The sequence below is a fragment of the Vicia villosa genome, linkage group LG1 (assembly GCF_029867415.1).
Source record: "Vicia villosa cultivar HV-30 ecotype Madison, WI linkage group LG1, Vvil1.0, whole genome shotgun sequence".
Taxonomy (NCBI): Eukaryota; Viridiplantae; Streptophyta; class Magnoliopsida; order Fabales; family Fabaceae; genus Vicia; species Vicia villosa.
This window is the reverse complement of record NC_081180.1, coordinates 57422200-57445863: the sequence shown is the minus strand read 5'-3', so window position 1 is coordinate 57445863 and position 23664 is coordinate 57422200. Positions and strand designations below refer to the sequence as shown.

Genomic DNA, 23664 nt, shown 5'->3' with positions numbered 1-23664 from the left:
GACAAATTGCTTAAGTCGTTGTTGTATGTTAATTCATTGAAAATAGGTTACTAGTGTGTGATTTATATTCAAACAAAAATTGCTGAAAATATATAGGTTATCTTTCTTATCTTACGTACTCTTTCAATCGGTTAACACATATCCAGTCTTTTCGATAGAGGTTCGGGATAGACGATTGTTGATCCAGGATTGTTTCCATACACCATTGTTAAAACCTTTTTAAAACATAATTTTTGTAAGACAATTTCATTTACGATCTATCCACCCATCTAGATCGTAGCCTATCGTCTAACTAATGTGACTCTTGCCATTGATTGTTGTTAATGAGTAATTGGGACTTATCATTACATTTGTTCTCTGTCTTTTTCTACCGCATGGACCCTAGCCTTAGGAGTAAGTAGTATAGGTTAAGGAATATGTTGGGTATTTTATGAAAATCAGTTATTTAATTATGATTTTAAAGGGAAACGAGACTCGCTTAATTGACACGACGCTTCATTACTACAAATAACACATTTCACAATGGTTAAGAAAGAGATATAACCACGGTTGTTAGTCTGTGGTAAAGTGGCGTGTGGTTGTAAGAGGACTACTTACAATCAAAGTCTATTAGCCGTGGTAATAAACTAGAAAGCGCACTACATGTAACCATAATTATATTGTAATAAACAACCATAGTGAAAAACTAAAAGGTCCTGAGTTCGATACCCAACAATGCCATTTTGACGTTTATTAATTTGAATAGCGCGCTACATATAACCACGTTTGGAAGAACCAACCATGGTGAAATGACTTGTTTATTTTAAATATAATTTTTTTATTTTACACAATTCCTAATTTTTTAACATGTATTTTTGTGAATCGTAAATAGATCAGAAATAGCAACACAAACCATTTGTGGACCATACCCATATAGTTGGTGATAAAATAGTTCAAAAATTGTATTATATCAAAACCAAAAATTACATTAAAAACCGAAAATTGTATATTACATCCAAACCAAAATGGCACAAAAAACATACAATTTACATACCATTACATCAAATAATGTCGACAATGTGAGGAACATGTCTTGTCTCTTGGTGTCTTGACTTTAAACATCTATAATTTCATATAATAATACATGTTAGTACATAACCTTAGAAATTATAACACACAACAAATTATGAACAAACAATAAAAATATATTTACTTGCTAATTTTCCCATATGTCGTCTTGATGATCATTACGAATAGCATGCACATCATCTATATCAACTTATTTATATGACGTAGGCACTTGCGTGTTAAGAAATGTGGTTGGGCCTAACTCATCCCTACAAAACCAGTTAGTAGGGTTAGAATTACCCCTGCTTATAAACACATGTCCAGGCCATATATTGTCCGATGAGGGAACTTAACACACCCCTCACGCTCAGAACTAGACAACTGAAGCATGGAAATAAATGGTGGATGACCCGATAGAGGAAACCATAATAGCTGCCCCACCGGATCTTAAACCAGGCTCTTGATACCATGTTAAGAAATGTGGTTGAGCCTAACTCATCCCTACAAAATCGGTTAGTAAGGTGAGGATTACCCCCACTTATAAACACATGTTCAGGCCATATATTGTCCGATGTGGAACTCTTAACAGTTGCATAAGAAGGAGTCAAAGGAAAATAAAAATTTAAATCATGATTTCATCACTATGAGGAATGTGTTTTCCTTGGAGAATAATTGACCATCTTTTGTCAGAAGGGTCAATCACGTAAAACACTTGTTTTGCTTGGGTAGTTATTATTGTTGGGAATATTTTGGTTTTGATGTAAATTGTATGTTATTTGTGTAGAATCATTTAACAATACAATAGCACAATAAGAATAAAACAATCTCGATATCACTCAATCACAAAAATATATAACATTCTCATTGACAATAACACTAATGTGAATGACACATTAGTGCTTCACATACAACATACTAATATGGTTATATGCTTATAACTAAACTTGTGTATCAACCTAAACCTTCAACTTCACCGCTTCGAATTCTAACAACAGATAGTGAAAAACATAACAACAATAATAACCACAATAGTCTCAATTAGTACTAATTTCCTAAATCAAAATCTCACTACTTGTTCTAATTTTAGTAAGAGTCATGATTTACATCAAAATAGACAATTAATGCTTTCGACTTCCTCACATATTTTTGCAGCTACCTACGTTCCTCAACATACTAGAGGTTCATACATACACTACATACTGATAAGGTTTTGTTATTGATTTTTACACTAATACGTAAATGTCATTTCATAACGGTTGGAAAAGAGATACCACCATGCATGACCAACTGTTATGAGGTAAGCGTGGTGGTATGTATGGTGCTTTACACCACGGTCTTGCGACCGTTATTATAAACTAGGTAGCGCGCTACCTATCACAATGGTTACTTCAAACAACCGTTGTGATATTCTTTAATGTATGACATTTAACAATGGTTGTTCTAAAAAACCGTTGTGATATATACACTGAGTTTATTATAAATTATGTGGAATGCTTATTTCGCCAATGCTCACTAAACATATAATCTTTCAATCAGATCTATAACATAATAATATGACAAATTAAGCTATATTAGAATAACAAGTTACACCTTTCATTGTTTGACAAGAATTCTTTAGCCCTTGTTCACATTTTGTTCTTTAACGGTTAGAACTTGGTTTAATGCTCCTAGTTATTCAACCTCCCATCTTTCCCCTCTAGTCCATTCTGCAAAATATTATTTACTTTGCAAACAAAATTAGAGGTGGAGAAAGGGGCGGTTAAAGAACTAGAAACATTAAACCAAGTTCTAATGATTAAAGAGCAAATACATACAATAGGCTAAAGAATTCTTGTGTAGCATTGAACAGTGTAACTTGTTTTCTAATATAACTTTATCTATCATATTATAATTTTATAATGCATTCTAAAAAGTTATATATTTGATAAAGGGTTAGAAAAACACTCAAACCACATAAGATATAATAAACTAATATTTTCAACAAACATTAACAACAACATTCATCAACAACACTCCTTAAACAACATAAAAGATACAACAAACAACTTTTATTAAAAACAAATAAATCATCAAAACATAGTATAAACTACATACAACATACAACATTTATTAATAAAAACAACAACATAAAATTTATCTGAAAATATTTTAGAAACGTACCTGTCCCATAATGGCATCAACAATGAAAGGAGGATGAAACATTTTGGGTCTTTCATACAAGTTTGCAGCGCTCAATTTAGCTTCATCCTCATTAATTTTTTTCATTCACCTTTCATACTTACAAGTCAAAACAAACAGAAAGTTTAAACATTATGAAACAAGCTAATGAAACATAAACAATAATACATAAACATATTTTGAAGCATAAACTATTATAAAGGCGAAATTGTAAGGTAACCCTTCAAATAAGACAAGTTCGCTGCATGAGTTTGGGGTTTCCATATGAGATAAATGAGTGAGAAAGGTGTTAGGGTTTTGTTTTGAGAGAGACGAATGTGATGAACTGAAATGAGAGATAATGTTGCTTATATATAAGTATGTAAGACCTTTCACCACAATTGATAATATGAACCATGAGGAAATGATTATGTTGGTTCGAAATTGGTTAAGACCGTATCCCTTAGGTTTTAATGATAAAAAGTATTGAAATAACAATTGGATATACTAATGTTTGTTCGAGTGTGCAGGAACATAAATCAAAATTTTGATACAAAGTCAATTTTGATATTGCATTGAAAAGACAAAGAGAATATGAAAGAACTAGTATCTGAAGGACCCAATTCTGAAGACACTACTATAAAATAGACCTTTCGTAGCACAATATTACAATAGCCTTCACGTTAACCTTGATAATAAATCATTTTTGTGAGTTTTTTTTTTTGGAATTTACTATAAGACATTTCACTGCGGTCAAAGTTAAAAACCATAGTGAAATGTACTAGGAGTGGTAGGGTTCGAATCCTAACTCCAACAATTTTCCATTTATTGTCACAAAATGGGTTTGACCTTGTATATCACCATATTTCTTTAAGTCAACCGTGGTGTAAAGTTCAGTCATTTCATCATGATTCATCTTACCAACCGTGGTGAAAGGTGGATGGGGATGCATAAACAATCGACTTACGAGTATTAAAAATGGCTCGATATTGGATCGGAAAGTTTATTTTAAATAAAGATTGGTTTTTAGGTTTTTTATTTAACGAAGCGAGCAACAATCAAAATTGAAGCGAAACAAAAATTAAAATGAACATGCAGTAAAACATACATGTAAGATCATGCAAGACAAAAGCACATAAGAAATCAAGCACAATCAAGAAAAAGTGTTTTAACGTTGTTTAACTATTTAATCAAATAAAATGTATTTAGTTAGTTAATCAAATTAATTAAAAATATTATTAACAAAATTAATTTTGATTAAAGTAAATTTAACCAATTAATTAAGGTAATAAAAATTTAATTAATAAAATTAATGATTTAAAACATTTCAAATAATTAAATGAAGAAGAGAGCTGTTAATTTAGAAAAAGGATGGTGAGGAATTAGAAATTCGTTTGGGCTTGATATGATAAGCCCATTTATTGGAAGCTGGGCACAGTTGAAGGTGCAAGAGTAAAGCATGGTGATGGGCTAGCAAACCGAACCAGGTCGGGTCTTGTGAACAGCTTAAGCCCAAATGGTGAGAACAAAAAAAGAAAACTAAAAAGCCCAAGGACACCCTTTTTGAAAACCGAAATACGCTACCCTTCTCTCTTGTTTTTTTCTTTTATTTGCAAGCATGTGTATGGATGATGTACGTATAAATGTTTGAAACTGATTCTGAATTTATTTTCTTCTGCAGCGTGGATGATGAAGCATGAGAAGATGGATCCGAAGATGATGATATAGTTGCAATTTTTATTTTGTTTTATTTGTCTTTTGTCCCATACGTAAACCATGTATGTATATGATGTATCTTAGCATAAACCGATGTCAAAATAAAGCCCTAGAGCCACATTCTTATTATGCAAAGTTTTATGTAAATTGTTTGCAAAAGAAAAAATAAGATGCAAATTGTTTTTTAAAGTAAGATAAGATTCAAAATGATAATAACAATAATAATAAGATGCAAATGTTAATCAAAATGCCAATGCAATTAATAATTTAATATAAGGAAATCAATTCCAATAACAACAAGTTTAACTACTAATTAAATAATTATTAAAAAACAAAATATAGCAAATGATGCAAGAAAAATCAAACAAAAAAAGTTGTAAAGATAAGTCATGGTTCAAATGTGACATAATTAACAAGATAACTAGGCCAATGGACCACACAAACAGTCAATTATTGATTCGGACACAATCAGTGCAAATGATGCAGATAGATTGTGAAATGGTTAAAAAGTACTGACTTTGATTATGTAGATGAAAATGACTGGTGCAAAATTTAGGGTACGATACTCATGCCAGTCCTTGTAGATTACAACCATCTTCTCCAGGGTTTTCTTGAAATTCTTATTTGCTGCTTCAACAGCCCCATTCATCTTGGGTCTGTAGGGTGAAGAATTGTGATGTTCAATCTTGAAGCATTCACAAAGTTCTCTCTTCATCTTGTTGTTCAGGTTTGAACCATCGTCAGTAATGATCTTGCTTGGAATACCGTATTGGCAAATGATTTGATTCTTGATAAATCGGACAACCACTTGTTTAGTCACATTGGCGTACGATGTAACACTCTAATTTCCCCAACGAATATTAATATAAAATCAGAGTAAAATTTTCAAAATAAAAAAACATACAATTAGGATTTCACACTTCCAAAACAATTTAAACTTGTTCAAAGTATTTATCAATACATGACACATTTTACAGGTGAACCAAAACAAAACTTCATAGTTCTCACTTCGATTTTATTACGCAGCGGAAAAAGAATCACACTTGTTCTTAAAACAATTTTCATCCAACATAAAACAATATTTATTCAAGTAACAAGGAGATCATAAGACTTCAAACAAATCATCAAAACAACTAAATAAGTAAGCGCTTGTCCCCCCCGGTGTTACGTATCAAAGCAATGACGTTAACTCAAATAAAATGAAGAGCAACCTCTTCCAGCTTTGCAGCCTCGGAACTACTCCTGATTATCTGCACGATGCCGTATAAAGCATCATTCAACAGAAGGGTAATATATCACAGCAATATAAAAGAACGTATTATAATAAGTATACAACAATATCATCATGCATAGTCATACATTCCACATCTCACACATCTACACCATCCACAACAGTTATCATATAATATGACATCAACCATACAACTTAATTATAATATTAACAATGATGCAATGCAATGAGACCAACTCACGGACCCAATGCATGTGGTACCGATATCGCTCCCGAATCCAGGCCATTTAGGACCAGAGCCACCAATCATGAACAATTTGGTTCATCTCGCTCATGATCCACGTCATCTAGGATCAGATCCAACCAACATCATGAATAATATGATTCACATCGCTCCTGATCCATGCCATCTAGGATTAAAGTCAACAACCAGACTAAAGTCCACAACACGACATGCATGTGACACAACAATGCAACAAACATAACATAATGATATTTACATTCATCAACGTGACACGCCAATATAGGCCACCTGCTGTCTATACATGCAACATACAATTCATACAACTTAACAGCATCATTCAACATCATCTCACATGGTAACATGCACATACCTCAACATACATACAAAATATCATACAAAAAAGTGTCAGTTACCCATAATTAATCACCCATTGTGTTTGAAATTATTTTTATATGATAGAAAATATTTATATCTTTTCGTGGATTCAAACGGCGCGCCAAACAGACACTCGAGTAAAAAGTTATGAATTTTTAAATTTTTAGAAATATTCTGCTCAACACGGTGGTAACCAGTTACCCACATATTGGTAACCGGTTACACCCTTGTAACCCAAAAAATTACAACGCCACTGTTTTATATGGTAACCGGTTACCTCCAGACTGGTAACTGGTTACACCCTTGAAAAATGCGCTCCCTGTGCCAATTTTACACAGTGTAACCGGTTACCCCCAAATTGGTAACCGGTTACACCTGAAACAGTCCCAAAATTTTGTTTTTTTTCAAATACGAAAATCCTTTTCTTCTCACCCCAAAATCCCAATTGCAACCAAAAGTCATGTTTCTAATTACCAACGATTACACATACATATCACCCAATATTTCCACACATTTACACAATCAAATGCATCAATTCAACCACAAATATATAAAAAATTCATCATATAAGTTCACTTACAACAAAAGCAATTTCCAAATAAAATCATACAATCATGACAATCAAATCCCCACATAATCATCATTATACAATCCCTTATAAAGTTGGAACTTCACCCTTACCTTAGATTGAAGTTCCTTAAGCTTCAACAATAGATTCTTCAAGCCCTAGCTCTTTCTCCCTTTCTCGCTTCTACTTCTCTCTGAGCGATGGTTCCAAAATAATACGATTCTCCTCCTCTCTTTTCCCTTTTCAATAAGATAGCCCTTAGTCGCCTAATATGGTATTACTTCCTTACCCTAACTAATCCTCATGTAATAACTACCTTGCCCTCATTCTTTCTACTTAATTATCCAATTTAAATTATTAACAGATAATTCTATCAATTATTGGTAAATTCAAATAATTCTCATTAGATATTTAAATTATAATATTTCTCAACACGACTTAAACCCGACACTACCCCACAAATAAAATCATCAATCTATCTATTTCATCAAATAATTCACATCAAAATAATTAAATAATAATTATAATATTCGGGGCATTACATATGACTCCCTTCAACCTATTTGGTGAAGTAATCAATAGCAACCAGAATGAAACAATGTCCGTTTGAAGCCTTAGGCTCGATCATACTCATCATGCCAATCCCCCACACAACGAATGGCCACGGAGACGAAAAAATATAGAGTATAGTTGGAGGCACAAGCAGCTTGTCCGCATAATGTTGACATTTATGGCATTTCTTGACAAATTGATAGCAATTAGATTCCATTGTTAACCAATAATAACCAGCCCTAAGCATCTTCTTAGTCATAGAATGTACATTGGAATGAGTACCATAGGACCCCTCATGAAATTCTTGTATTAACATGTTTGCTTCGTTCCTATCAACACATCTGAGCAAGTCCATGTCAAAGTTCCTTTTGATTAACACATTTTGATTTAGAAAGAAGTTGTACGCCAATCTTCTTAAGGTCTTCTTATCTTTATTGGATGCCCCAGCTGGGTATTCTTGACTCTGAAGAAAATACCTAATGTCATGATAGCAAGGTTTATCATCTGCTCGTAATCTGAAGAACCTCATTGTGGAAATTTACTCGGTACATGGAGGACAAGGTGGCTAAAGCATTAGCCATTTGATTCTCCTTTCGAGGTATATGATGGAAATTAACTCTTTCAATGAAGGGCAACAACCGCCTAATGTAATCTTTCTATGGGATCACACCTGAATGACGAGTTTCCCATTCATCTTTGATTTGATTGATAACTAATTTCGAATCCCCAAAGACATCAAGGATCATAATCCTAAGATCCATTGCTTCTTTGAGGCCTAAAATACATGCTTCATATTCTGCCATATTATTCGTACAATTAAAACATATTCTGGTGGTAAATGGGATATGAGAACCTTGAGGGGTATATGATTGCCCCTACTCCATGGCCATATGCATTATAGGCTCTATCAAATACCAGACCCTACCGGGATCCAGGATCTGGTCCTTTCTCAGGACATGGTTCATCATAACATTTAGCTCTAATGGCCATGACATCTTCATCAGGAAAGTCAAACTTGATTGGCTGATAATTTTCAATCGGTTGATGAGCCAAATGGTATGCCAGTATACTTCATTTAATAGCTTTCTGTGTACGATACTCAATGTCATATTCTAATAGCGACATCTGCCAAAGGGAAAATCTTCCTATCAACGCAGGCTTCTCAAAGATATACTTGATAAGATCCATTTTGGATATCAACCAAATAGTATGATTCAACATATACTGCCAAAGACGTTGGGGAACCCATGCCAAAGCGCAACAAGTTTTCTCAAGCAAAGAATATTGGGATTCACAGTTTGTGAATTTCTTACTTAGGGGATAAATAGTATGTTCTTTTCTACCTGTCTCTTCTTGTTGACCGAGGACACAACCTATTGACCCATTTAAGAATGTTAAATACATGATCAGAGGCTTTCCTTCCATCGATAGGATCAAGATATGATGCTCGAGCAAGTAATCTTTAATACTATAGAAAGCCATTTGACAATGTTCACTCCACTCAATACCTTGATCTTTATGAAGTAATTTGATAATTGGTTCACATGTGAGAGATGAACCTAGATATATAATCCAAACGTTTGAGAAATCCTCTGACTTGTTTTTCTATTCGAGGTGCAGGCATTCTCAAATGGCTCTAACCTTATCTAGATTCACTTATATACCTTTTTGACAAACAGTGAAGCCTAAAAGCTTTCTGGAACGAACACCCAAAGTGCATTTGTTTGGATTCAAGTGGAGTTTGTACTTGCTCAAACACTTAAACAATTGCAATAATTATTCTACATGATCCTCTTCAGTCTTAGTCTTGGCAAACATATCATCAACATATATCTTGATTTCCTTACGCATCATGTCATGGAATAGGGTAGTCATTGCCCTCTAGTACATAGCACCTACGTTCTTCAAGCCGAAGGGCATCGCTCTGTAACAGAATGTTCCCCAAGGGGTGATAAAAGTTGATTTTTCCATGTCCTCACGTGTCATCTTAATTTGATTATATACAGAAATGCCATCCATAAAGGAGAAAACATTGAATTTAGCTGTATTATCTACCAAATGTAAATATGTGGCAGGGGAAAATCATCTTTTGGACTTACTTTATACAAATATCTGTAGTCTACACACATTCAAACTTTTCCGTCTTTCTTCGAAACTGGCACGATATTGGCCACCCATTGAGGATAAATAGATGTGACAAGGAACAGTGCATCCCAATTGGGAAGGATCATATCGCATATTCTAGAAGCTACCATATGAAGCATATAAGTTGGATAAATTGGATGGGCGAATCATCCCTAAGACTTGGAACTCCACCTGCTTAAAATATTATTATAGTTAAGTTCTTTACAAATTGTCAGAGGGCCATGTAGCCCAGTTATGTATGATTTTTGAATTTATGGGCAAGAAGAATATTTTGGTTTATTATTGAATATGTTATACTTCCATAGAAAGATCATTGCTGCCTCTTAAGGCAATATAAGTACATTGGACTTTCGTAGGAAGATCTTTGTCGCCTTTTAAGGAAATATACGAATGATGAATTTCAGAGGAAGATCCTTACCGCCTCCTAAGGAAATACACAAATGCTAGACTTTAACAGGAAGATCCTTGCCACCTCTTAAGGCAATAAAAAAATGATAGACTTCCACTAGAATATCCTTGCCGCCTTCATGAGCAACACGAAAGGGATATATATATATGGGGGACCACCTCATCTAAACGCCTCACCTGAGGGACTTAGAGTCTCATCAGACAGAATCATCGAAACGCCTCGCTTGAGGGACTACGAGTCTCGTTAGACATGATCATCTAAACGTCTCACTTAAAGGACTAAGAGTCTTATAAGACAATCTCATCTAAACGCCTCTCCCGAGGGACTAAGAGTCTCGTCATACAGGCTCAACTTAAAGTCTCGCCTGAAGTCTGGCCCGAGAGACTCAACTTTCCCAGTTGATGGGCTCGATGAAGTTTGGCCCGAGAGACTTAACTTAAAGTCTCGCTTGAGGGACATGACTGAAGTCTTGTCCGAAAGGCTCAACTTAAAGTCTGACCTAAAGGAGTCAAGTGAAATCTGCCTCTAAAGACTCAACTTAAAACCTTAATTGAGGGATTTAGAGTCTTGTTAGACAAGATCATCTAAACGCCTCGCCTGAGGGACTCAAGGTCTCATTAGACGGGCTCAACTAAAAGTTTTGCTTAAGGGACTCGACTATAGTCTGCCCCGAGAGGATCAACTTAAAGTCTTACCTGAGGGACTCGAGTGAAGTCTCTCTTGAGAGACTCAACTCAAAGTCTCGAGTGAGGTACTCGACTAAGAGTCTGATCAAACAAGCTCAACCTAAAGTCTCGTCTAAAGGACCCAACTGAAGTCTTATCCGAGAAACTCAACTTAAAGTCTCGCTCGGGACTTAGAGTCTCGTGAGACATGCTCATCTAAATGCCTTGTCTGAGAGACTAAGAGTCTTATTAGACAAGCTAATCTAAACGCTTTTCTCGAGGGACTTAGAGTCTCATGAGTCAGGCTCATATAAATGCTTCGCCTGAGGGACTTAGAGTTATGTCAAATAAGCTCATCTAAACGCCTCGCCCGAGGGGCTAAGAGTCTCGTCAAAAAAGCTCATCTAAACATATCGCCTAATGGACTAATAGTTTTGTCAAGTAGACTCCTCTGATGCTAAGTAAATTAAGCACTTCTCCTTTTTACGAAACCTCATGCTTGAGGGACTCTATAGTGATATATTTGTGATGACCTATAAAGAGGGGAGAAGATCGTATCGGCTATAGGGGCAATGGGATCATACCTCTCACGAGGTGATGATATTGCCCACGACACGCCCCACCCGTTCCATAATAAGAAAACGTTGGAAGTGATGTGTCTTAGTCAAAGATAATGTAGAAAAAGAGTCAAGGGAATAGCCCACGTCTCTATTGAAATTAGGGATTGAAGGATCCACTATCATTATTAGGGTGGGAGGTTACTATTTTTGAGAAACCCTAAATTAAGACCCTTATGCCTCTATAAAAATCTTAGTCTTAAGGTTGAGAAGGACCAATATGATATTTACCGAAATTACCCCAAATACAGAATTTCTCACATCTGTGAGCTTGCTCTAATCACACAGAAACCTCCTCTAAAATAAGACTTCTTACCCTCGTGAGCTTGCCCTAACAACTGAAAATACAAAATCAACATATATATATATATATATATATATATATATATATATATATATATATAGGGAGCATATCAAGTGAGAGCAATTTTAAAGGAGAGGAATAAATATCAACCTTTGGATTCATCAAGAGAGAGAAATTAATAGCCACATTAATGTATTAACATTCTCTCTATTGATGAATCTAAAGGTTGATATTTATTCCTCTCATCTCTCATTTAAAAATGCTCTCACTTGATATGCTCCCTATATATATATATATATATATATATATATATATATATATATATATATATATATATATATATATATATATATATATATATATATATATATATATATATATATATATATATATATATATATATATATATATATGCATTTAAAATTTTGTGGAGAGCCTTATGTTTAACAACTTTTCAAATATTACTAAAGTGGCTTAGACTTATACCAAGAATGGTAACAAAAATTAAGTAAATACAAAGTTGGTCACAATAATGCACACAAGCTTTCTTATACCACAAACAAATGCTTACAAAGAGCCAGAAGAGGCTTTGACTTATACAACTTACCGATACCCCTTCTAACTTGGACCATAATTGTATATATAATATACGCACTTATTTTTTACAACACAACAAAAACAGTGTAAATAGAAGTCGAACACACATAGGATTATTGTGAACCACTAATTGTTGCCGACGAGTTGAATTAATGTAGCATATATTATATGTATAATTTTTTGTTTTGGGTTTTTAAATGCCTGCAAAACACTCTGGTGGAGTGATTGAGTATCTTGATTTATCTTGACAATAATCATAGATGATATGATTCATGCGAACCCACCTATACCTTCTTGCTTCAATTGCATTTAGACCTTGATATTCAGCCCCTTCCCACCAGTTTCTTGGGTTACTGGCACATGCAGCTGGCCCTGGAATCGCACATCCTTCAATGTCAAAATCCTTATAGTATGCACTGAAAGGTGCTTTACTCCAATCTATTTTCTCTAATCCACCTCTTGTTGCCCAATTATCAGCTTCCCATAATGTTGAAAATACTCCCATTGCTTGCATCTTTGGGTATGGTATCCCCTTTGCTTCATTATTCTTGTACACTCTTATTGGAACTTCATCAATGTAAAACCTGCCATTTGTATATTCAACGTTTTTTCAATATACATAGTTAACTATATTAATTAAGTATATGGTTAATGAGTATATTTACTTACACAATATGGTGATGGTTCCACAAGATTGAGTAAGTATGGAAATCAGCAGCAGGATCAAACCAAAGGTTCACCCTCTGTTCTCTATCACCTTTTCCATGCGCATAGATGTTTGTTTGTACCGTATAAGGTTGTCCAGTACGGTTTCCCAAGAATTCAAAATCCAACTCATCACGAACCGAGTCAGTGTCAGAGTTCATCTACCACAAACCAACCATTTATTTTTCAGTTTTTGCCTCACTTAATAACAAAGAGTAGGGATATTAGTTTGAACTTACATAAAATGCAGTTACAGTGCCAGCAGAATCTCCAGGGACAAGTTTGATCTTCATGCTAACACGTCCAAACAAGTACTTCACCTTGGAAGCAAAACCGCAACCTGAGAAATATATTTAGTAATATTTGTGATAGATATATAGGTAAAATAACTTATCCAAACTATATAATAAAATATTATAATATTAAATTTTGGACAATTAGACATGTATATAATACACATGTTACTTACCAGAGCCTTGGTCTAGGATGAGTTGGATTGTCCTGCCTTGGTCAATATGTTTGATATGGGACTCAGACCAAGTGACATGAAAGTCTTGTTCAAAAGTTGCTGGTCGTCCCGAAACCAAAACACCAGATACAAGAATCCACACTAATAATAACATAAAGACACCATTGTTTCTTAGAGGGTAAATTATAGACATGGTTATTATCAAGAATGTGTTATATGAAAGAAAATATTTGATTGTGGAATGGAAATGGGGAAAGTGTCCTATATTTATAGGTGAGGTTTGGGGTAGCAAATTTAAGGGAAATAAAGAGAATAATCAATAGGATCAGTTCACTGTCGCATTGAAATGAAAGAGGTTAAAAATGTACCATTGCTTTCTATACAGCTAAGGGCTTACCGTCATTAGGGACCTACGTAAACAGTTTGTCGTGTCCTGTGCTTGGCCCCTTTAGTCCTCTGTTTGCCTAATCATTTTCTGAGCGTGTGCATCCTATATATGTATGGGAAAAATAATTTGATTAAAATTGAAAGGCATTTAATGTGTGGATGGGCAAATATTGAAAAAAACATTCAACTACATTTGTTGTTTGATAAAGCTTATGTGTTATATTTGAAGATTTATGGATAATTTATCAAATGCTTAGTGAAAGTTAGTTATTATTTCGTACTGAAACTTATAATAGGTGAAAAGTTGATTATGAAAAACACTAAAAAAGATTTCAAATGTGGTGGTGACAATTTTACAATGATTAGGAAGATACATGCAAAAATGGTTGACACTTTGATGTTCAAATTAATATATAAATGAGACAAAACTATTCGAGTATGAGTGAAAAGTGTATTTGAGTGTGACCAATAGTCACATTTATATAGTAAAGACAATTACAATCGTCTTTGGGATATCCGACGTAAAGTGTGGGCAATCGTTGCATGTACATCAATGGTCCTAGTGGAAGGGAGGATGTACTCTTATATGGTATTAGTGGATGCAGATCCACATGTATATTAGAGAATGACGTGTCTTGATTGGAACAGTTGATCAGCCATTAGGGTCCGTTGCTCAGCCTGGAACAGTTGTTCCCTATGTCTTTCCTATTAGGTTTGAAGTGAGGATTGCTCATGTATAAACTACTGAGAACGACCCAAAAATCTCAATCATTGAGATAAATTGCTTGCTAAGAACGTGCACTATGGAGAAGGCACTCAGTGGTGGAGTTTAGTAGGAGTAACTGGAATGGGGAACATGTACATTAAATGTGTTATGTGAAAAAAAATTATTGTTGCAGTGATGGATTCCACATGACCCCAATCGCGTAGGGCCGGAAGATGACACATTCAGGCTTATTCAAGCTCTCTTATTGTTTAGAGAATCCATATGAGCAGTTGGATGTTCATTTTGATCTTCTGGTGGATCATGATAGTTGAACTTGACAATTATCGTGTCTATAAAGCGGGAACATGAAATTCATTCTCACTTTCAACAACCTTTTTTTGCTTCAAAGTGTTTTTAGAAAGAGTTTCATTTAGCTATTTATGTTTTTTCTCCTGTTTAGTTTGCTTCGCTCGAACACCAAGCGTCTTCGTTCAAGTCTTTCTGATACCCTGCGATAAAACTAAGGTATTTCCTTTTTATCATTTGAATTTATGAATTTTTCTTTGGTGGTTTCATATGGAGAGCCAAGGAAATCCATATTTAAGTATCCCATTTAAAGATCTTAGCCATGTAGAACTTAGTAATGTTGATTCTAGCAATGAACCTATAATAGTTAATCCCTCGTGATATAGAGCCTTATTCCACTCATATCGATATGAAATAGGTTGGGATATGATTTAGTTTTGGAGAAATCAAGATAACTAACCCATCTTGTTAAAATATCATAGATGACCCTGAGGTGCAGGGTGGATGAGGTAGCTCTACTTGTATGTGCTAGTTGAGCTGAAAGGGGGTGTAAATAGTTTGTCTATGATTCAATCTCTAACGACAATATTTATTTATATTTATGTATTAATGTTAACAAGATTTCGATATTTATAAATCAACAATGTTTTAATATTCATAAGAGTTCTTGTTGAGTTGAAATTTTGCATATTAAATCTATTCAAGATATAAATTATTTACATCCTCTAGTGAGTAAACAAGCCTTCCGTGACCTTATATTGTTATATTTCTCAATAAATTTCTGAGGTATATCAACATAAATTGACGCATTTGAAAATTCAAAAGGAATAGCAAGCGCTAAACCTAGAATAAAAACATAGGAATGCAAGTGCAAAACCTGTCAGGTAAGCTCTGGAATTTACCAGATAAAGAAATATTTGAATATCATAATAAAAGATAATCCTTATGGTGAAGAAACTCTAATGGGCCCTATGGGCCATTAATCCAAAACAAAATTAAATAAATAAAACAAATCTAATAGAAATTGCTGAAATTGTAGAAAATAGTAAAATATTGTTTTCGGGAAAAAAACGAACTCGAATGGCTTTTAAAGTCCATAGGTTACTGCAAAGCAGTGTGTTGGCATCGTGGGTTGATTCCCATTCCAAAAAGGTATAATATGGGTCATTCTAACATCGGACGCCAAACTTTCACAAATCCTGCCGAACCATTCCGACGTGTGACTTCTTCTTTGATACGTGCAACCAACCTTCTTACATCATAAAATTCCTTCTCAAGGTAGAAATTGAGAAATTCATACTTAGCATCTAGTTAAAAAATAATATATTACAAGAATTTAGCCACAACCTTCACTAACCTTATTGTTTAAATTATTTCATCTGGTGCACAAATTATGTGAAGTCAAGGCAACGATTTTGTAAGAACCCCTTCGTAGCAAGCCTTCCCTTGTGTTTGTAGGCCCATTTTAGTGCAATAATTATCTTATATGCTTACCCCCAAGGGTTAATCTAATGGTGGAGACTTAGGTCTTGAGAGTGAGCTCCTTTCAAGGTCTTGAGTTCGAATCTTGCTAGGTGCTAACAACCCTTATGTTGGGTCAGTCCATACAGAGCTTAGCTTTTGCTTTAAATGGGCCCTCCGCTAGTGGACAGTGGGATTGGTCCTCTTTGATTAGTCATTCGAAAGGCCGGATACCCTAATTTCAAAAAAAAAAGTCTCTTATGTGTTAGTAAGGATACTAGGTTTCATTTTTTAAGTTAATTATAAATATCAATAACTTGTTTACATTAATTCTTGAATATAAATAAATGTTACTTCCAGAGATTGAACTCAAGACCAATAGCTTGCACCTATTTAACTTAACTAACGCTAGGTTTCATGTTTGATACTTCATTATTTCTTTAATATCTTTCTCCATGCCAAATATCCATACAGAGAATGGAGCTTCTACTTTTTGCATACTTGAGTAACTCAACATCAACCAATAAAGTTATATGCATTAGGTCTCCCTCTAGTATGATCATATGGTCAAAAGTGACATCATAATCCTGGAGACTTCTAGTTAGAACTATAACCCTCCAGGAATTGTTTGCTTGTTTTATTTATGAAACACCTCTTTCAAATATATGATGCTCACTCTGGTCATCATGGAATACAAATGGTGCACTGGAAGATAATTCAATATCCTGACGCTACCGATTCCTATGTTGTTTCTCAATGTTTGTAACATCTCTATTTGTAAAAAAATCTTAATGACAAGGTTGTATAACTTGTAGCATGGTAGGAAACAAAAATCATCACTTCAACCTTATCTTCAAAATTCTTCCTTCTTTGGTTTGGAATGTAGTTGAAACATAAACAGTCAAAGGTCTTCAAGTTCTTGATAGTTGGAGTATGACTTAACTAGGTTGCCTCAAGGACCAAGTTTAATCTCATATTTGTACTCCTATTGAGAGTGTAACAGATAGTTATGACAACTTCACAATGTTTATGATAATCTTGTTCCCTTTTTCAGTAATACCACTATGCTAACGGGTATATGGTGCATTTATCTCATGCTAAATTTCCAACTCTTCACAAAAGGTTTCAAATTTTCTTGAGGTTTATTCACCATTTTCATTACTCTGGAGAATTTTTAGTTTTCTTGAGGTTTCACTGATAAATATAATCTCACTACAAGAAAATATCATTTTACGACACATAGGTTGTGACAGTTCATTCAAAAACGCCCTATTATGTGTATTACGGCGGTTCATGTGGTGGTTTTTTGCAACCGCCCTTCAATTATAGAAAAAAATCATATGGACTGCGACGGTTCCAAGCCCAACTGCCCTAAAATATGAATTGCGCTGGTTACTAAACCGCTCTAGTATTTTTCATGTTTTGGTGCTTCCAACTAAGACGCAGTCAAAGAAGTGTTGTTGAGATAGACATAAAGGTTCATAGAGAGTTTGCTTGTTGGTTCCGCAATCGTGTTAATATTCTTTACAATAAATATGTTTATGTTGAACTGGTTTTTAATAAAAAACTTACTAATTGGATGTTTTATCGTGTATAGATTTGCAACAATCTTGACAACTTTAGTGGACCAGATAAAGATGTTCTCATTAGTCTTGCTCGTGGTCCTTTTGATAAAGTTAAAAGGTTTAATGCATACAATGTCAATGGATTCAAATTTCTCAACTAATTTTTATTTTTATGGCTAGGCACATTTTGTTGTTGATGAAGAGGGAGAGGTCAAAAGATTGATTCTTCTTTCCACTGCAAAGAAATGGAGAGATGCTCGATGTCACTTATTTGTAGGAATGAAGAGATGGACGGGCTTATAACAGAGGAGAAATGTATGCAATTTGTCATAAAAAAAATTGACGCATCTTTTGTGAATGAAGATGCCTACAACATTAATGTAAGTGCAACTTAATTCTTTTGAGATACTCGTTAGACTCTTTAAAGTTTGAGAAAAAATCAAACCTTTTGGCACCTCTTAAAGGTAGGGAGAATATGTCTGACATTATATTTATTTGTTCTTTTAATAAAACTAGACGACTACCTTTTCACACCTTTTACATAGTGTGATATTGTCCATGCAATAGAAACATGTATATATATGTATACAATGCATTACATAACTTTATTTTGATTCAATTTGAGGACTTGCTAATATAAACATGTTTTTCAATGATTTGAGTATAAACATTAAGGGTTAGGCACTTAATGGTGTACTGATTATAGTCACAGTGGCACACTATGGATCATCAGCGCATATGGTCAATATCATACTAAAAACATGTGTCCACACTACTGAAATTCATATTTGGCACATGGAAATCATCTAACCCTTTTCTAAACTTTCTGTTAAAGCCATAAGTGTCCAATTGTCACAAAATCCATCTAAAAAATATATTGCTTTTTTGTGATATGTTTGTTTATGAGGTTTATACCAATTTCTAAGTAACTAATTTAGAATTAGGAATTTGGACACTCAATTACTCACTTCTTAAAAATGAAGCAATTGAGAAAGTCTTTGGAAAAGAACATCCTGGATATGTCCGTTGTATGGGACTTGGAGTAACGCCATCTTGAATTAATAGATCTACGAGATCGGCGTCTTCTTTTGAAGCAAATGAAGAAATGAAGGAAATGCAAGAATAAATTGTTGCACTTAAAGAAAAGAATTAAAAAATTGATGAATTGATGGAGGAAATTGCATTACTAAAGCAAAGGGACAATACTAGGAAGAAGGAGATTGCACTCTTAATGCAAATGCATAATTCTAATGGAAGACAAGTATATTCTTTTAGATGCATCTAGTCTTAGTGATTTTTTAAATAGTGCAAGTCATGCTTTAAAAGTTAAAGAAAATGAGTATTATTTTGATACTTGTTTCCAGTGATCAAACTTAGAATCAACTATAGATGGTAGACGTTCTTCTGAGTCTAGCTATCGAGTTTAAGATAATGGAACATTAATAAGGACTAATTAGGGATTAGGATTTGATATGATTTTGGTTTTTTGTATTATGATGCTTATTATCAAGAATGACTATGGATCTTGCATTTTTTTGTCATTATGATCCCTATTAGATTTGATATGACATTATGATTAAGGAACTTGTAATTTTTCTTGTATTATGATTGAGAAACTCGCACTTTTTCTTGACATATTATGATGTTTAATTGATTTTTGAATTTCATGATTGTAATTTTATTTTGTTAGAAAGTTATAGAAAATAAAAATAAAAAATTCAAGAAAAAAGATAAATAAATATTACCAAAATAAAAATAATCTAAATAAAAATATATATACAGTTATTAGTAAGAAAAATATTATTAAAATTAAAAAAAGAAATGATAATGAATAATAGAATAGCGGTTACTACAAGTATAAAATTAAATGATTAGTGTCACTAAAAACCATTACGAAATAAATCGTAAAGAATTTATAAAACCATTTGCGACAGTTAGAACTGTCACAATATCAAACTCACGACAGTTTGAAACTGTCGCAATACACATTGTAGACAAAACAACTAACAAAATTCACGACAGTTAGAAACTATCGCAGATAACAATTTAAGGCAGTTCTATAACTGTCATGAGTATTAACGACGGTTGGATGGCAGTTTTTTAGCCGTCGCTATTAGTAGTGGAGACACATGGTTTTGCAGCATAACAAAAACAGTCGCGACCCAGTTTTTGCGACAGTTTGAACTATCGCAATTGCAAAAGAAAACCGTCACAACCTTCCTTTTTTCTTGTAGTGTTTATTGTATTTTCTTATTTGTTAACCATAATCTTATTAATTGGTGATGATTTAGTACATTTGCTAAATTATTAATCAAGTTTTTGGCACTATTGTTGGAGGTTGTTCATTAATTTCAACAAGGCTATTAAGTTGTACTTGAAATTATTAAGTGATTTATTTTCTATCAAATATATTTTTTTTATGTAAATTAAATTAAAATAAATTATTATTATTATTGCATCTTAGTTATTTCTGAATTTGTAGTGCTATTGATGTATTTTTACTTTTTTATTACGTATGCGAGGTGAAAGCTCTACCAGATTTCTATTTGATTTGATGATTGAGAAGACGCGGAAAGAAAATCGGAAAGAATCCAGGTTAGCCTAGTTACAAGAAGAGGCGTAGAAAGAAGAGTTCAAACTGGTACTTATAGACAACAAGCATGATCACCGATAAGTAATAATGGCTAATGTTCCATCTAGGAAGACTATGAGAAATTATTGCAAAAGGACTGATGTTGGACAATTTTCTCTTGGATTCCAACCAATAAATTTGGTTGCTTTTTATATTAATAATACCACTCTATCATGTTTGAGGGAGAATTAGCCTGATGGGAATGATATTAGAGACCCATGGGAACATCTTCTCATTTCTATGAGACTAGTTCTCTGTTCAAACTATATAGAGTGGCTGATAGCCATATAAAACTTAGAATGTTCGAGTTCACTTTAATCATAAGAGAAAAATAGTTGTTGTAATGTTTACCAAGCGGGATTATCCATACTTGGATAGAGTTATAAGACAAGTTCTTGGAACAATTTTCCCCAATTCCTAGTTCTTCGAAAGAAGAGCATAAATTTCAAGTATTGAGCAAGTTGACTTAGAATCTCATTATGATGCTGGAAGGATGTTTAAATTTATTTCTCATGAAGTTTTCAAATCATAATATTTACAACATGGAACAAATGCAACATTTTACACAGGGCTTGAAAGTTCAAACTAGAATGCTTCTTAATGCCTCAACTAGAGATACTCAAGAAGCACTCTTAGTCATCTCTTTCACTTTGTATGTAGTATTAATTTTGACACTTATTCTCAATCTTCTCTTTAACTTCAATCTAGGAATTCCTCATAATCCACCACCAAGGAAGTCATCTCTTTTAGAATAGACTATGAACCAAGTCAAGAAGATGACTCAAAAAAAATTTGAAGCAATGAAGTTCAGTCAAGAAACATCTAACGTTAACCATGAATATTCTATAAATAATCTTGAAAATCAAATTGGCCAGTTATGTAAATAACTGGTAGCTCAATCAAGTTGAAGCTTTGGTAGTAATTTGTGGGATAATCATTATACTGAGAGTTGTAAAGACATTGAGTTGATAAACCGAGTAGTTCCAACAGTAGAAAGTCTAGGGAGTAAGAAGAAGAAATGTATTGATGATGAAAATAAAAATGAAGGTCAGAGAGAAGTCAAAGATGAATAGGAAATCGTAGATGAGGGATAAGTTGAAAAATAACAAGAAAAGAGAATAAAAAAGTAGAGGGAGAGAAAAGTGAGAATGGGTTAAGAAATGCAAGGGAAGGAGAAAAAAGTGAGAATTTGATTGATAATTACTCAATTTTGAGAAAAATCAGAAAGAAAATTCTCATGAGTGGCGACTAGAAGAAAAAGATACCATCTTAATTCAAACTACGTTATCCAAAAAAAATAAGAAGAAGGAGAAAAAGGGAATGTGTTGTACCCCAATTTTTGATCCTAAGACCCCACCTCATTTTGAGAATAGTATGATCATCATCATCATCATTATGATTATGTTTTCTTGTTGCTTGTTTCTCAAGGTAGGTGACTGATCAAGAGACTAAGGCAAATTAGGGTTTTATGGCTCACAAGGTTGCTCAAGATTTCTCATATGCTCAAGTGATTCCCCTCATCAAAATCCAAGTCCAAGTGTGGCTCAATTCAAAGTCAATAACTTTTAATTTCATATGGTCATCGATTAGGATTTTGACCTAACTCATCTGGGAAAGTTGACTTTTAATCAGGACATGACTCCATAGCTTAAATCATGATTCAAGGATCTCCAATACCTCATTATAATCCACTCACATCATTCATTTTGTTGGGAGAGCCTGATTCAACTAATACTTAGAATAATACAATTCATCTAAAAAATGTCAACTATTCAATATCACCTTTGACTTTTGAGGAATTCAGTCAACCATGGACTTTTGAGGATCAAAATCATGAATATATGATTATTGAAGTCACTTGATCAAGGAAAATCAAGAATAAAAAAGTCAACAATTAGGGTTTTGACTTTTTTATGAAGAAATGCATGATTTTTAGTCAAACTTTGAAGGGCCATAACTTTCTCATCCCTTGGCCAAAGGTTTTGTTCCAAAGCTCATTTTGAATAAAAAATCAAGATATACAACTATGTCACTGCGTACAAATTCTCAAAAGATGAATGGCTTTTAAGTTATGGAGCTTGGAAGTTAGTTACTTTTTCAAAAACACTTAGAAAAAATTTCAAAGTGTTTTTTAACCAAGTTTTTTTCCAACTCTATGGGCACTTTACACTAAGATGCAAGTTGAATTTGAGAAAACACCAAACAAGAAAGTTATATAGAATATTTAGGACTTTCCAAAAATTACTAGAACACCTCCATAGCTTTTGTGAGCTAGGAGTTTCGAAGGCTTGAAGTTGGGCTTCTATTCTTGAATTTCTAGTCATTTCCCATGAAGAACCATATTGGAATCTTGAGCCATACCTTATGATCTTACTTTTCAGGCCTCTAAACCTCCACATCTATCCATAATCATAAGTTTATACAAAGATTTGATTCATTACCCAAGTTTTTTAATCACCAACAACTCTTGCATTGAGCTCCCAACTTGTTTGATCTGCACCAAAAGTGATTCAAGTCCAACAAGCAACCATCTAAGCTGCAAAGAAGCCACCCTAGGTTCATGTTTAAAGCATTGCAAGTACTATGGGAACCATAACTTTAAGATTCCTTCACCATGAAGCAAAATCACATAACTTTTGATTGAAGTAACAATTTAATCTGAAAATCCCCCCCCCCCCCCCACAAACCACATTTTGTGCCTATAAATAGAGTCCATTGCCTCTGAAATCAAACACACCCCAATTCTCAAAGTGACTCCCTCATCCAAAATCTTCAAAATTTTCACTAGTACAAACTTGTGAAATTT

General features: G+C 33.8%; 1 protein-coding gene across 1 annotated transcript; it reads right to left on the bottom strand.

The window, feature by feature from the left end:
- Positions 1-12550: 12550 nt before the first annotated feature.
- On the bottom strand, positions 12551-14042 carry LOC131606927 (probable xyloglucan endotransglucosylase/hydrolase protein 6). Its single transcript, XM_058879013.1, has 4 exons — positions 13802-14042; positions 13572-13672; positions 13297-13493; positions 12551-13211 (listed from the first exon to the last, which is right to left on the bottom strand). The coding sequence occupies exons 1-4, from the start codon at positions 13992-13994 to the stop codon at positions 12821-12823; spliced, it is 882 nt and encodes a 293-aa protein (XP_058734996.1). The 5' UTR covers positions 13995-14042; the 3' UTR covers positions 12551-12820.
- Positions 14043-23664: the final 9622 nt, after the last annotated feature.